Source organism: Oncorhynchus masou, chromosome 2 (assembly GCF_036934945.1).
Source record: "Oncorhynchus masou masou isolate Uvic2021 chromosome 2, UVic_Omas_1.1, whole genome shotgun sequence".
Taxonomy (NCBI): Eukaryota; Metazoa; Chordata; class Actinopteri; order Salmoniformes; family Salmonidae; genus Oncorhynchus; species Oncorhynchus masou.
In genome coordinates, this window is record NC_088213.1 from 14,269,162 (window position 1) to 14,284,412 (window position 15,251).

At 46.9% G+C, this 15,251-nt stretch overlaps 1 protein-coding gene across 2 annotated transcripts in view; it reads right to left on the reverse strand.

The window, feature by feature from the left end:
- The window catches only part of elp4 (elongator acetyltransferase complex subunit 4), a 211,413-nt gene that overhangs the window by 169,669 nt on the left and 26,493 nt on the right, over positions 1-15,251 (reverse strand). For both annotated transcript variants that reach the window (XM_064988254.1, XM_064988244.1), the window contains exons 7-8: positions 13,932-14,120; positions 65-173 (exon numbers count right to left, since the gene is read on the reverse strand). In XM_064988254.1, the coding sequence (XP_064844326.1) occupies positions 65-173; positions 13,932-14,120 (298 nt within the window). The remainder of the gene's footprint in view (positions 1-64; positions 174-13,931; positions 14,121-15,251) is intronic.

The following is a 15,251-nucleotide window of genomic DNA, read 5'->3' on the forward strand; positions in this document are numbered from 1 at the left end:
CTCTCTCGCACACACACACCTTCTCCTTATGCACTGGCCCTGTGTGTGTGGGGGGGGGGGTTACCGTGGTAATCTTTGTACAGGGGGTTGGTCTCTCTCTCTGAGCCTCTGAAGGACTCTAGAGCGATGGCCGTGTCACACAACCTGGTTATATTGCCCATCAGAGCTCTGTTCTGTAGGAGAGAGAAAGAGATGGACAGAAGAAAGAGAGATGGAGAGTGAGGGTGAGGGAAAGAGACAAAAAGGGAGAGAGGAGAGAGAAAGATGAGTGATCACAGGTAATTGAAAACCTCCTGACGTCAGCGCTGAAATTAAATTAGGTCATCATTACCCGACGTCAGGACTTCACTACCTGCCGATCGGGTGAGAGGCGATGTGGAGGGCGGGGCAGTTGTTGAGGTTACATGGAGAAAGGTGTGGGGGGCAGTTGTTGAGGTTACATGGAGAAAGGTGTGGGGGGGGCAGTTGTTGAGGTTACATGGAGAAAGGTGTGGGGGGGCAGTTGTTGAGGTTACATGGAGAAAGGTGTGGGGGGGGGCAGTTGTTGAGGTTACATGGAGAAAGGTGTGTAGGGGCAGTTGTTGAGGTTACATGGAGAAAGGCGTGGGGATGGCAGTTGTTGAGGTCAGATGTAGAATGGTGTGGGGTGGGCAGTTGTTGAGGTCACATGTAGAATGGTGTGGGGGGTAAAGGTAAACATTAGGAGCAGCAAGGAGGAGATGCTGCATAATATCTTTGTACCACATAACACACAAGTAGAGAGATGTGCATATGTACACTCATGCACAAAGACAAACACACACACAACATGCACACAAGAACACAAACACACAGTTGAAGGAGTGAAGGGGAGAGGATCGCTCGAGGAGGGCTCCCCCTGCTGGTCAGATCTCCCTCTGTTGTGACAGCAGAGAACAAGGAAGAAGGAGAGAGAGAGGAATGCAGGGAGAGAGAGGGAGGGAGGGAGAGGGGAACGCAGGGAGGGAGTGAGGGACAGGAAAATGGAGAGAGGGACGCAGGGAGAGAGGGACGCAGGGAGAGAGGAAGAGCGGGACGCAGGGAGAGAGGAAGAGCGGGACGCAGGGAGAGAGGAAGAGAGGGACGCAGGGAGAGCGGGACGCAGGGAGAGCGGGACGCAGGGAGAGCGGGACGCAGGGAGAGGGGGATGCAGGGAGAGAGGGACACAGGGAGAGAGGGACGCAGGGAGAGAGGGAGAGAGGAAAACAGGGAGAGAGGGACACAGTGAGAGAGGAAGAGCGGGACGCAGGGAGAGGAAGAGTGGGACGCAGGGATGGAGGGAGTCTTCTATTATTCATCTCCTCAGCCTCTTAAATCATTAAGGTCCTCCTCTCTGTGTTGGCTGCCTGCCACCTGCCTGATGCAGTTTTCATGCCTTCCTGTCTTATCTTCCTTTCTTGTTCTCCATCCTTTACACTTGTGTTCTACTGTTAAAGTATGCATGTTCCCCCAGTCAGGCCTCAGAGCACTTAGAGGCTGAGGTCAGTCACACACAGAAATTAAACCCAGGGTGAGCGACATTTTAATTCTGTTTAAAAGGGGTGGGCCACCAATAGTGTGTATGTGGTCTGTGATTTTAGGATGGCCAACTAAATGAACATCCTGTCTATAATTTTCAGCTATACTTTTCGTGGCTGTTTATTTACCACCACAGACAGATGCTGGCACTAAGACCGCACTCAGTCAGCTGTATAAGGAAATAAGAAAACAGGAAACCACTCACCCAGAGGCGGCGCTCCTAGTGGCCGGAGACTTTAATGCAGGGAAACTTAAATCAGTTCTACAAAACTCTATCAACATGTTAAATGTGCAACCAGTGGGAAAAAAAATCTAGATCAACTGTACTCCACACACAGACACGTACAAAGCTCTCCCTCGCCCTCCATTTGGTAAATCCGACCACAACTCTATCCTCCTAATTCCTGCTTACAAGCAAAAATTAAAGCAGGAAGCCCCAGTGACTCGGTCTATAAAAAAATGGTCAGATGAAGCAGATGCTAAACTACAGGACTGCTTTGCTATCACACACTGGAACATGTTCCGGGATTCCTCCGTTGACATTGAGGAATACACCACATCAGTCACTGGCTTTATCAATAAGTGCATTGAGGACGTCGTCCCCACTGTGACTGTACATACATACCACCACCAGAAGCCATGGATTACAGGCAACATTCGCACTGAGCTAAAGGGTACAGCTGCCGCTTTCAAGGTGCGGGACTCTAACCCGGAAGCTTACAAGAAATCCCGCTATGCCCTGAGACGAACCATCAAACAGGCAAAGCGTCAATACAGGGCTAAGACTGAATCATACTACACCGGCTCAGACGCTCGTCGGATGTGGGTGGGCTTGCTGCTATTACAGACTACAAAGGGAAGCACAGCCGCGAGCTGCCCAGTGACACGAACCTACCAGACGAGCTAAATCACTTCTATGCTCGCTTCGAGGCAAGTAACACTGAGGCATGCATGAGAGCATCAGCTGTTCCGTAGCGTCCATAGCCATGGAGTGCTTTGAAAGGCTGGTAATGGCTCACATCAACACAATTATCCCAGAAACCCTAGACCCACTCCAATTTGCATACAGCCCAAACAGATCCACAGATGATGCAATCTCTATTGCACTCCACACTGCCCTTTCCCACCTGGACAAAAGGAACACCTATGTGAGAATGCTGTTCATTGACAACAGCTCAGTGTTCAACACCATAGTACCCTCAAAGCTCATCACCAAGCTAAGGATCCTGGGACTAAACACCTCCTTCTGCAACTGGATCCTGGACTTCCTGACAGGCCGTCCCCAGGTTGTGAGGGTAGGTAGCAACACATCTGCCACGCTGATCCTCAACACTGGAGCTCCCCAGGGGCGCGTGCTCAGTCCCCTCCTGTACTCCCTGTTCACCCACGACTGCATGGCCAGGCACGACTCCAACACCATCATTAAGTTTGCTGACGACACAACAGTGGTAGGCCTGATCACCGACAACGACGAGACAGTCTATAGGGAGGAGGTCAGAGACCTGGCCGGGTGGTACCAGAATAACAACCTATACCTCAACGTAACCAAGACTAAGGAGATGATTGTGGACTACAGGAAAAGGAGCACCGAGCACGTCCCCATTCTCATCGACGGGGCTGTAGTGGAGCAGGTTGAGAGCTTCAAATTCCTTGGTGTCCACATCAACAACAAACTAGACTGGTCCAAACACACCAAGACAGTCGTGAAGAGGGCACGACGAAGCCTATTCCCCCTCAGGAAACTAAAAAGATTTGGCATGGGTCCTGAGATCCTTAAAAGTTTCTACAGCTGCAACATCGAGAGCATCCTGACCGGTTGCATCACTACCTGGTGCAGCAATTGCTTGGCCTCTGACCGCAAGGCACTTCAGTGGGTAGTGCGTACGGCAAAGCTGCCTGCCATCCAGGACCTCTACACCAGGCGGTGTCAGAGGAAGGCCCTAAAAATTGTCAAAGACCTAAGCCACCTGTCATAGACTGTTCTCTCTGCTACCCCATGGCAAGCTGTATCGGAGTGCCAAGTCTAGGACAAAAAGGCTTCTCAACAGTTTTTACCCCCAAGCCATAAGACTCCTGAGAAGGTAACCAAATGGTTACCCGGACTATCTGCATTGTGTCCCACCACCCGCCAACCCCTCTTTTTACACTTCTGCTACTCTCTGTTCGTCATATATGCACAGTCACTTTAACGATACCTACATGTACATACTACCTCAATAAGCCTGACTAACAGTATATAGCCTTGCTACTCTTTTTTCAAATGTATTTTTACTGTTGTTTTATTTCTTTACTTACCTCTACACACACAAACACACCTTTTTTTCCGCACCATTGGTTAGAGCCTGTAAGTAAGCATTTCACTGTAAGGTTTACACCGGTTGTATTCGGCGCACATAACAAACTTTAAAATGATTTGTCTGTCCCCTCACTGTTTGATCCACCGCGCCGGCTTCTCCTTCACATACGGGTAACTGCTAAAATAAAGGAAACACCAACAGTGTCTTAATAGGGCGTTGGGCCACCAAGAGCCACCAGAACAGCTTCAAGGAGCCTTGGCATAGATTCTACAAGTGTCTGGAAGTCTATTGGAGGGATGTGACAACATTCTTTCACGATCAATTTCATAATTTGGCGTTTTGGTGATGGAAAATACAGTCTCAGGCGCCGCTCCAGAATCTCCCATAAGCGTTCAATTGGGTTGAGATCTGGTGACTGATGCACACTCCCTTTAAACCCCCTATGCTCCTGAGAGACCTCTCTTTCAAAGTCACTGAGATCTCTTCTTCTAGCCATGGTAGCCAAAAAAACAGGCAACTGGGAATTTTTATACATGACCCTAAGCATGATGGGATGTTAATTGCTTAATTAACTCAAGAACCACATGTGTGTGAAAGCACCTGCTTTCAATATACTATGTATGCCTCATTTACTCAAGTGTTTCCCTGATTTTGGCAGTTACCTGTAGGTCATCAGACAACATATCACAATCAATAAACCAAATGCCCATGTCTTGCCGCTTCAATAGAGTTATCCTTTCCCCTATATGCAGTCGTGGACAAAAGTTTTGAGAATGACACAAATATTAATTTCCACAAAGTTTGCTGCTTCGGTGTCTTTAGATATTTTTGTCAGATGTTACTATGGAACACAAGTATAATTTCATAAGTTTCAAAGGCTTTTATTGACAATTACATGAAGTTGATGCAAAGAGTCAATATTTGCAGTGTTGACTCTCCTTTTTCAAGACCTCTGCAATCCGCCCTGGCATGCTGTCAATTTACTTCTGGTGATGGCAGCCCAGTCTTGCATAATCAATGCTTGGAGTTGGTCAGAATTTTTTGGGTTTTTGTTTGTCCACCCGCCTCTTGAGGACTGACCACAAATTCTCAATGGGATTAATGTCTGGGGAGATTCCTGGCCATGGACCCAAAATATTTTTGGGTCCATGGCCACCTTATAAGAATGTGAAATGTCAGAAAAATAGTAGAGAGAATGATTTATTTCAGCTTTTATTTCTTTCATCACATTCCCAGTGGGTCAGAAGTTAACATACGCTCAATTAGCATTTGGTAGCATTGCCTTTAAATTGTTAAACTTGGGTCAAACGTTTCGGGTAGCCTTCCACAAGCTTCCCACAATAAGTTGGGTGAATTTTGGCCCATTCCTCCTGACAGAGCTGGTGTAACTGAGTCAGGTTTGTAGGCCTCCTTGCTCGCACACACTTTTTTCAGTTCTGCCCACAAATGTTCTATAGGATTGAGATCAGGGCTTTGTGATGGCCACTCCAATACCTTGACTTTGTTGTCCTTAAGCCATTTTGCCACAACTTTGGAAGTATGCTTGGGGTCATTGTCCATTTGGAAGACCCATTTGCGACCAAGCTTTTAACTTCCTGACTGATGTCTTCAGATGTTTCTTCAATATATCCACATTCTTTTCCTACCTCATGATGCCATCTATTTTGTGAAGTGCACCAGTCCCTCCTGCAGCAAAGCACCCCCACAACATGATGCTGCCACCCCCGTGCTTCACGGTTGGGATGGTGTTATTCAGCTTGCAAGCCTCCCCCTTTTACCTCCAAACATAACAATGGTCATTATGGCCAAACAGTTCTATTTTTGTTTCATCAGACCAGAGGACATTTCTCCAAAAAGTACGATCTTTGTCCCCATGTGCAGTTGCAAACCGTAGTCTGCCATTTTTATGGCGGTTTTGGAGCAGTGGCTTCTTCCTTGCTGAGCGGCCTTTCAGGTTATGTCAATATAGGACTCGTTTTACTGTGGATATAGATACTTTGGTACCCGTTTCCTCCAGCATCTTCACAAGGTCCTTTGCTGTGGATCTGGGATTGATTTGCACTTTTCACACCAAAGTACATTCATCTCTAGGGGATAGAACGAGTCTCCTTCCTGAGCAGTATGACGGCTGCGTGGACCCATGGTGTTTATACTTGCGTACTATTGTTTGTTCAGATAAATGTGGTACCTTCAGGCGTTTGGAAATTGCTCCCAAGGATGAACCCGACTTGTGGAGGTCTACAATTTATTTTCTGAGGTCTTGGCTGATATTTTTTGATTTTCCCATGATGTCAAGCGAAGAGGCACTGAGTTTGAATTTAGGCCTTAAAATACATCCACAGGTACACCTCCAATTGACTCAAACAATGTCAATAAGAAGCTTCTAAAGCCATGACATCATTTTCTGGAATTTTCCAAGCTGTTTAAGTCACAGTCAACTTAGTGTATGTAAACTTCTGACCCACTGGAATTGTGATACAGTGAATTATAAGTGAAATAATCTGTCTGTAAACAATTGTTGGAAAAATTACTTGTGTCATGCACAAAGTAGATGTCCTAACCAACTTGCCAAAAATATAGTTTGTTAACAAGAAATTTGTGGTGGTTGAAAAATGAGTTTTAATGACTCCAACCTAAGTGTATGTAAATTTCCGACTTCAACTGTATGTGATTTGACATAAAATTATCTGTGACCAATGACCTTGAATCTTCTTGGATGGGCACTTCTAATGTAACTAAGGCAGCACCCAAGGGGCTTGAATTTCGAGCTCTACCCTTAGATTTGGCGGTGACGTAGTGTCCCCATGAGTGACAGAACACTGCAAATAGAGGACATTATGAACCCCTATGTTCTCTATTTTCCACTGGCTGCCCCTCCACCACAGAAAGCACTGAGCTAGGCTGAAACACCTGCATTTTGGAGCTGCCTTACTCAAGAAAGCAAAAAAGAGACCAAGTTTGTATGTGGCTTTATTAACTATTTTTTTTTTAAATGTACATCGTTTCCAAACTGATGTGTGACACGTATTAATGTCAACATTACATGCAAAACATGCATCCCTCAAAAAATAATATATATTATTATTTTTAGCTAAAAAGTTAGAGATCAAAACTAGTGGGGCTCTGAATGACGTGTGTGTGTGATGAGCAAGGGGACCGAGGTCCTGATTAAAGTTTGGGCAGTGTGAGGAGGCTTTCTGTGCATCACTCTTCCTCCCTGGGTGTGGGTGTTTAATAATGGATAGCCCAGCAAGCCCCACTGCTGCCAGTCTAGACTGTCTGTGGCTGAGAGAGACCAGACTAACCAACTAGCTAAATAAAGCTTCCTCTATCACAGTCACATGTTGCTATACCTCCAACATCACGTGTTGCTATACCTCCAACATCACGTGTTGCTATACCTCCAACATCACGTGTTGCTATACCTCCAACATCACGTGTTGCTATACCTCCAACATCACGTGTTGCTATACCTCCAACATCACGTGTTGCTATACCTCCAACATCACGTGGTTGTTACAGGGTGGAGGGGGGTAGATAATCAGATATGAAGGGTTTAGTATTCAGGCCAGAGAGGGACAGTCAGTTGTCACTCCCATCAGAGAAGGCATCGTTGTCCATACTACCTCTCAGGACAGGGTTAAGGGGTACAGGGTAGGGCCCGGGAACATACCAGTATCGCAATTCTTGTTAGTATTGTGGCAAGGAAACAAAACACATAGCGGATTTAACTTCTTTAGGAAAACAGCCGAAATGTTGGAAACAAAACCTCATTATGACATCATCTAGAGTCCCATGTATTTATGTTCCAAGCTATAGCATACAATAAAGGTTCAACTATATTGACAAACATTTAAATTATTATTGGGTCTTATGGATGCGGAAGGCTTATATTTAGCCTAGATATCATTTTATAAGCCCTGAATTCATTAGATTATTGCTGACTGTTTGAAATGCAGTGTATTTGACCTGAAATTGTGAAACAATGCTTATTCAGGGCGAACACACACACAAAGTAGTCAAACTTAGGCAGGAAATGCCAACAACGAACAGTGAGCAATTGTATAAAAAAACTAATAATGAAAGATGAGCATTGTAAGTTTGATGTGTGGGAGAGGTGAAAAAATGATTGTTATCGATCAATAATGACAAACCTCCTGACACGGAGAATGGTAGCTGACTCTATAGGCACTCCTATCTGTCATATTTTTAATCTGAGCCTAGAAGAATGTCTGTCCTCAGGCCTGGAGGGAAGCCAAAGTCATTCCACTACCCAAGAGTGGTAAAGTGGCCTTTACTGGTTCTAACAGCAGACCTATCAGCTTGCTGCCAGCTCTTAACAAACTGTTGGAATAAATTATGTTTGACCAAATACAATGCCATTTCTCTGTAAACAAATTAACAACAGACTTTCAACATGCTTATAGAGAAGGGCGCTCAAAATGCACTGCACTGACACAAATGACTGACAATTTGTTAAAATAAATTGATAATAAGAAGATTGTGGAAGCCGTACTGTTAGATTTCAGTGCAGCCTTTGATATTATTGACCATTACCTGTTGTTGAGAAAGTTAAAAAAAAAGTTCTAATCGAACTCAAAGGGTTTTCTTTAATGGAAGCTTCTCTAATGTCAAACATGTAAAGTGTGGTGTACCGCAGGGCAATTCTCTAGGCCCTTTACTCTTATCTATTTTTACAAAAGACGTGCCACTGGCATTAAACAAAGCATGTGTGTCCATGTATGCTGATGATTCAACCATATGCGCGTCAGCAACCACAGCTAATGAAGTCATTGAAACACTTAAAGAGTTGCAGTCAGTTTTGGAATGGGTGGTCAGTAATAAACTGGTCCTGAACATCTCTAAAACTAAATTTAATGGTTGTAAAGATGGGGAGAGGTCTGTCCGCAATAAAGAGACACTCTGCTTTTTTGACACCACACTCCACAAAGCAACTCCTGCAGGCTCTAGTTGATCTTATCTTCGTTATTGTCCAGTCATATGGTCAAGAACTGCAAAGAAGGACCTAGTTAAGCTGCAGCTGGTCCAGAACAGAGCTTCACGTCTTGCTCTTCATTCTAATCAGAGATCTAATATTAATACTGTGCTTGACAGTCTGTCTTGGTTAAGAGTTGAGGAAAGACTGAATGCATCACTTCTTGTTTTTATAAGAAACAATGTGTTATACGTTCCAAATGATTTGAATAGTCAATTTACACACAGCACTGACACACATTTACACCACTAGACATGCAAGCAGGGGTCTTTTCGCAGTCCCCAGGTCCAGAACAAATTCAAAGAAACATACAGTATGATACAGAGCCATGAGTGCATGGATCTCCTATCTCATATAGCGCAAGTGAACCGCGGTGGATTCAAAAAAACAAATGAAGCAACACCTTACGGGGCGACGCCTCTCCCCCATGTGACCTACTTGTTGTGTGTATGTACTGACATGTGTAACTGATAGGTGAACACACACACACTACATGTTAATGTTTTAAATATATGTCAATTGTAAATTCTTGTCTTTTAGTTATGTGTCGGACCCCATATAAGAATAGCTGTCGCCATTGTCATCAGCTAATGGGGATCCTAATAAATCTAATCTAATCAAATAGAACACACAGAATATGTATAGATGCATGTAATTACAGCAACAACAACAACCAACAAAGAGGTTCAAATCAAATGTGTATATGTCACATGCTTCGTAAACAACAGGTGTAGACGAACAGTGAAACAGTCCTCTGAATGCACTGAACAGTCCATTAGAGCCTAAGCCACATGCCATCCCTGCTTGTCCAATGGATGAATGGCTGAGGACTCCCAGAATAAGAGTCCAACATCGAGCCTTGTCCCATTGAGAGACTGGGTGGCTAAGCCAACATAGAGCCTTGTCCCATTGAGAGACTGGGTGGCTAAGCCAGCATAGAGCCTTGTCCCATTGAGAGACTGGGTGGCTAAGCCAACATAGAGCCTTGTCCAATTGAGAGACTGGGTGGCTAAGCCAACATAGTGCCTTGTCCCATTGAGAGACTGGGTGGCTAAGCCAACATAGTGCCTTGTCCCATTGAGAGACTGGGTGGCTAAGCCAACATAGTGCCGTGTCCCATTGAGAGACTGGGTGGCTAAGCCAACATAGTGCCGTGTCCCATTGAGAGACTGGGTGGCTAAGCCAACATAGAGCCTTGTCCCATTGAGAGACTGGGTGGCTAAGCCATCATAGAGCCTTGTCCCATTGAGAGACTGGGTGGCTAAGCCAACATAGCCACCCAGTCTCTCAATGGGACAAGGCACTAAGCCATCATAGTGCCTTGTCCCATTGAGAGACTGGGTGGCTAAGCCAACATAGAGCCTTGTCCCATTGAGAGACTGGGTGGCTAAGCCAACATAGAGCCTTGTCCCATTGAGAGACTGGGTGGCTAAGCCATCATAGTGCCTTGTCCCATTGAGAAACTGGGTGGCTAAGCCAACATAGTGCCTTGTCCCATTGAGAGACTGGGTGGCTAAGCCAACATAGTGCCTTGTCCCATTGAGAGACTGGGTGGCTAAGCACACATAGTGCCTTGTCCCATTGAGAGACTGGGTGGCTAAGCCAACATAGAGCCTTGTCCCATTGAGAGACTGGGTGGCTAAGCCAACATAGCCACCCAGTCTCTCAATGGGACAAGGCACTAAGCCATCATAGTGCCTTGTCCCATTGAGAGACTGGGTGGCTAAGCCAACATAGAGCCTTGTCCCATTGAGAAACTGGGTGGCTAAGCCAACATAGTGCCTTGTCCCATTGAGAGACTGGGTGGCTCAGCCATCATAGTGCCTTGTCCCATTGAGAGACTGGGTGGCTAGCCATCATAGTGCCTTGTCCCATTGAGAGACTGGGTGGCTAAGCCATCATAGTGCCTTGTCCCATTGAGAGACTGGGTGGCTAAGCCAACATAGAGCCTTGTCCCATTGAGAGACTGGGTGGCTAAGCCATCATAGAGCCTTGTCCCATTGAGAGACTGGGTGGCTAAGCCAACATAGAGCCTTGTCCCATTGAGAGACTGGGTGGCTAAGCCAACATAGAGCCTTGTCCCATTGAGAGACTGGGTGGCTAAGCCAGCATAGAGCCTTGTCCCATTGAGAGACTGGGTGGCTAAGCCAACATAGAGCCTTGTCCAATTGAGAGACTGGGTGGCTAAGCCAACATAGTGCCTTGTCCCATTGAGAGACTGGGTGGCTAAGCCAACATAGTGCCTTGTCCCATTGAGAGACTGGGTGGCTAAGCCAACATAGTGCCGTGTCCCATTGAGAGACTGGGTGGCTAAGCCAACATAGTGCCGTGTCCCATTGAGAGACTGGGTGGCTAAGCCAACATAGAGCCTTGTCCCATTGAGAGACTGGGTGGCTAAGCCATCATAGAGCCTTGTCCCATTGAGAGACTGGGTGGCTAAGCCAACATAGCCACCCAGTCTCTCAATGGGACAAGGCACTAAGCCATCATAGTGCCTTGTCCCATTGAGAGACTGGGTGGCTAAGCCAACATAGAGCCTTGTCCCATTGAGAGACTGGGTGGCTAAGCCATCATAGTGCCTTGTCCCATTGAGAAACTGGGTGGCTAAGCCAACATAGTGCCTTGTCCCATTGAGAGACTGGGTGGCTAAGCCAACATAGTGCCTTGTCCCATTGAGAGACTGGGTGGCTAAGCACACATAGTGCCTTGTCCCATTGAGAGACTGGGTGGCTAAGCCAACATAGAGCCTTGTCCCATTGAGAGACTGGGTGGCTAAGCCAACATAGCCACCCAGTCTCTCAATGGGACAAGGCACTAAGCCATCATAGTGCCTTGTCCCATTGAGAGACTGGGTGGCTAAGCCAACATAGAGCCTTGTCCCATTGAGAAACTGGGTGGCTAAGCCAACATAGTGCCTTGTCCCATTGAGAGACTGGGTGGCTCAGCCATCATAGTGCCTTGTCCCATTGAGAGACTGGGTGGCTAGCCATCATAGTGCCTTGTCCCATTGAGAGACTGGGTGGCTAAGCCATCATAGTGCCTTGTCCCATTGAGAGACTGGGTGGCTAAGCCAACATAGAGCCTTGTCCCATTGAGAGACTGGGTGGCTAAGCCATCATAGAGCCTTGTCCCATTGAGAGACTGGGTGGCTAAGCCAACATAGAGCCTTGTCCCATTGAGAGACTGGGTGGCTAAGCCAACATAGAGCCTTGTCCCATTGAGAGACTGGGTGGCTAAGCCATCATAGAGCCTTGTCCCATTGAGAGACTGGGTGGCTAAGCCAACATAGAGCCTTGTCCCATTGAGAGACTGGATGGCTAAGCCAACATAGTGCCTTGTCCCATTGAGAGACTGGGTGGCTAAGCCAACATAGTGCCTTGTCCCATTGAGAGACTGGGTGGCTAAGCCGACATAGTGCCTTGTCCCATTGAGAGACTGGGTGGCTAAGCCAACATAGTGCCTTGTCCCATTGAGAGACTGGGTGGCTAAGCCGACATAGTGCCTTGTCCCATTGAGAGACTGGGTGGCTAAGCCAACATAGTGCCTTGTCCCATTGAGAGACTGGGTGGCTCAGCCATCATAGTGCCTTGTCCCATTGAGAGACTGGGTGGCTAAGCCAACATAGAGCCTTGTCCCATTGAGAGACTGGGTGGCTCAGCCAACATAGTGCCTTGTCCCATTGAGAGACTGGGTGGCTAAGCCAACATAGTGCCTTGTCCCATTGAGAGACTGGGTGGCTCAGCCATCATAGTGCCTTGTCCCATTGAGAGACTGGGTGGCTAAGCCAACATAGTGCCTTGTCCCATTGAGAAACTGGGTGGCTAAGCCAACATAGTGCCTTGTCCCATTGAGAGACTGGGTGGCTCAGCCATCATAGTGCCTTGTCCCATTGAGAGACTGGGTGGCTAAGCCAACATAGTGCCTTGTCCCATTGAGAAACTGGGTGGCTAAGCCAACATAGTGCCTTGTCCCATTGAGAGACTGGGTGGCTTCAATTCTGAAGCAGTGAGACCCACTGGCTTCATATGACCACATACTGTAGTCTAACCCTGGTGACACTGTGCTCCAGGGTGTTGACCATACACATACTGTAGTCTAACCCTGGTGACACTGCGCTCCAGGGTGTTGACCATACACATACTGTAGTCTAACCCTGGTGACACTGCGCTCCAGGGTGTTGACCATACACATACTGTAGTCTAACCCTGGTGACACTGTGCTCTAGGGTGTTGACCATACACATACTGTAGTCTAACCCTGGTGACACTGCGCTCCAGGATGTTGACCATACACATACTGTAGTCTAACCCTGGTGACACTGTGCTCTAGGGTATTGACCATACATATACTGTAGTCTAACCCTGGTGACACTGCGCTCTAGGGTGTTGACCATACACATACTGTAGTCTAACCCTGGTGACACTGCGCTCTAGGGTGTTGACCATACACATACTGTAGTCTAACCCTGGTGACACTGTGCTCTAGGGTGTTGACCATACACATACTGTAGTCTAACCCTGGTGACACTGTGCTCTAGGGTGTTGACCATACACATACTGTAGTCTAACCCTGGTGACACTGTGCTCTAGGGTGTTGACCATACACATACTGTAGTCTAACCCTGGTGACACTGTGCTCTAGGGTGTTGACCATACACATACTGTAGTCTAACCCTGGTGACACTGTGCTCTAGGGTGTTGACCATACATATACTGTATTCTAACCCTGGTGACACTGTGCTCTAGGGTGTTGACCATACACATACTGTAGTCTAACCCTGGTGACACTGTGCTCTAGGGTGTTGACCATACATATACTGTATTCTAACCCTGGTGACACTGTGCTCTAGGGTGTTGACCATACACATACTGTAGTCTAACCCTGGTGACACTGCGCTCCAGGGTATTGACCATACACATACTGTAGTCTAACCCTGGTGACACTGCGCTCCAGGGTATTGATTACTGTTAACAACACTACTGATAATCCATAGAACAATGTTACATGTGAAAGGTGATGAACATGAATTGAAAATGCTGGGGTGTATGTGACACACCTATGTGCCCTTTGTGACACTCTTAGTGCAAGGCACATACTCTTACCTGGATGAGGTGTGAGGGCACGGTAACCACGGCGACAGAGAGCGATGACCTCAGCATGGCCCGGAGGCCGTAAAGGAAGGTGGTGAGGGCGTGGCCGTGGCTTGGGTTTTCACGGCAACACAGGTCGTCATCCCACAGGGCGGAGCCGAGGGAGTGCAACCCGATCCGTAGGATGTTCCGTGACTTGGTCTGTGAGAGAGAGAAGAACACAGAGAGAGAAACAGAGAGAGAAAGAGAAAGATACTGAGACTCTTGATTAAAACAGTGGATGTCAAGGAATTGTCATGGAGTTCCATGCCTCATATGTTGTTGAAATGACACATTAGCATTGCATTTTTAGCTAAAATATTGGGCATGTGTCTATGACCGTAGAAAATACTTATTATATTTCTGTTGGTAATTAAAACCCCTCACGTTGTGGTAGTAAACAAAACAGTGGAGAGTTTACAGACACTAGCAGTCCAACAGGACAGGAGAGTCTGCTCACCAGCACAGACCATCGGAACACAGCCGCCAAACGTGATTGGACACAACTGCCCAATCACAGGGGCCATCTGACAGGGGCACAATGGACCTGTCAGACAGGATTCCAATATGGCTGCCACCCAGAAACGCCGGCACATTCTTGGCACCAGAACGAGCCTTGCCGGCCAAGGGGGGCCGTGTTGAGGGGTGGTGGACGGAGGGGTAGAGTGTTACCCTCAAAGTCTTGCCCACCCTCACAAAACACCCTAAGACTATAGAATAAAGTTTCTCCCTGCTTTGGTGTTACCCTTTTTCTCAGTCTCTCGCTTTTCCTTATGTCCCAGCATGCTTTTCTTTATTCTCTCATCCCTCTTACCCTGCTTCTTTCCATGCCCTCTCCAATCTCTCTTTCTCTCCTCTCGTCCATTGATCTAGGGCTTTTTTCAGCATTGGTGCTATCTAAGATAAATAAACCTCATTGTTACTAGGAGTTTCCACTGTTGGCCTTGCAAAATCCCAAGGGAGGGGTATCACTCTTCTGTCCTCTTCCCGCTCCCTCTCGCTCTTTCTCCTACACTTCCTGACCAACTTATTCAATCACTTAGTCATTCCTGTTGTCTTTCTCCTTTTCTATTCTCTCACACGTTTATCCCTGACTCACTTCCTGTCTGCTTGTATGTGTGTCAGAGACATCCCACCACAGTTTATCAGCCCCCTGGGCTCCAGTGGGAAGGGAACCGTAGTAACATGCCTGTTGCTGTGGCAACATCATGAAGAGAGGCCAACGTTTCCTCCTATAGAGAGAAGGTGTTTAGTACTCCTATAGAGAGAAGGTGTTTAGTACTCCTATAGAGA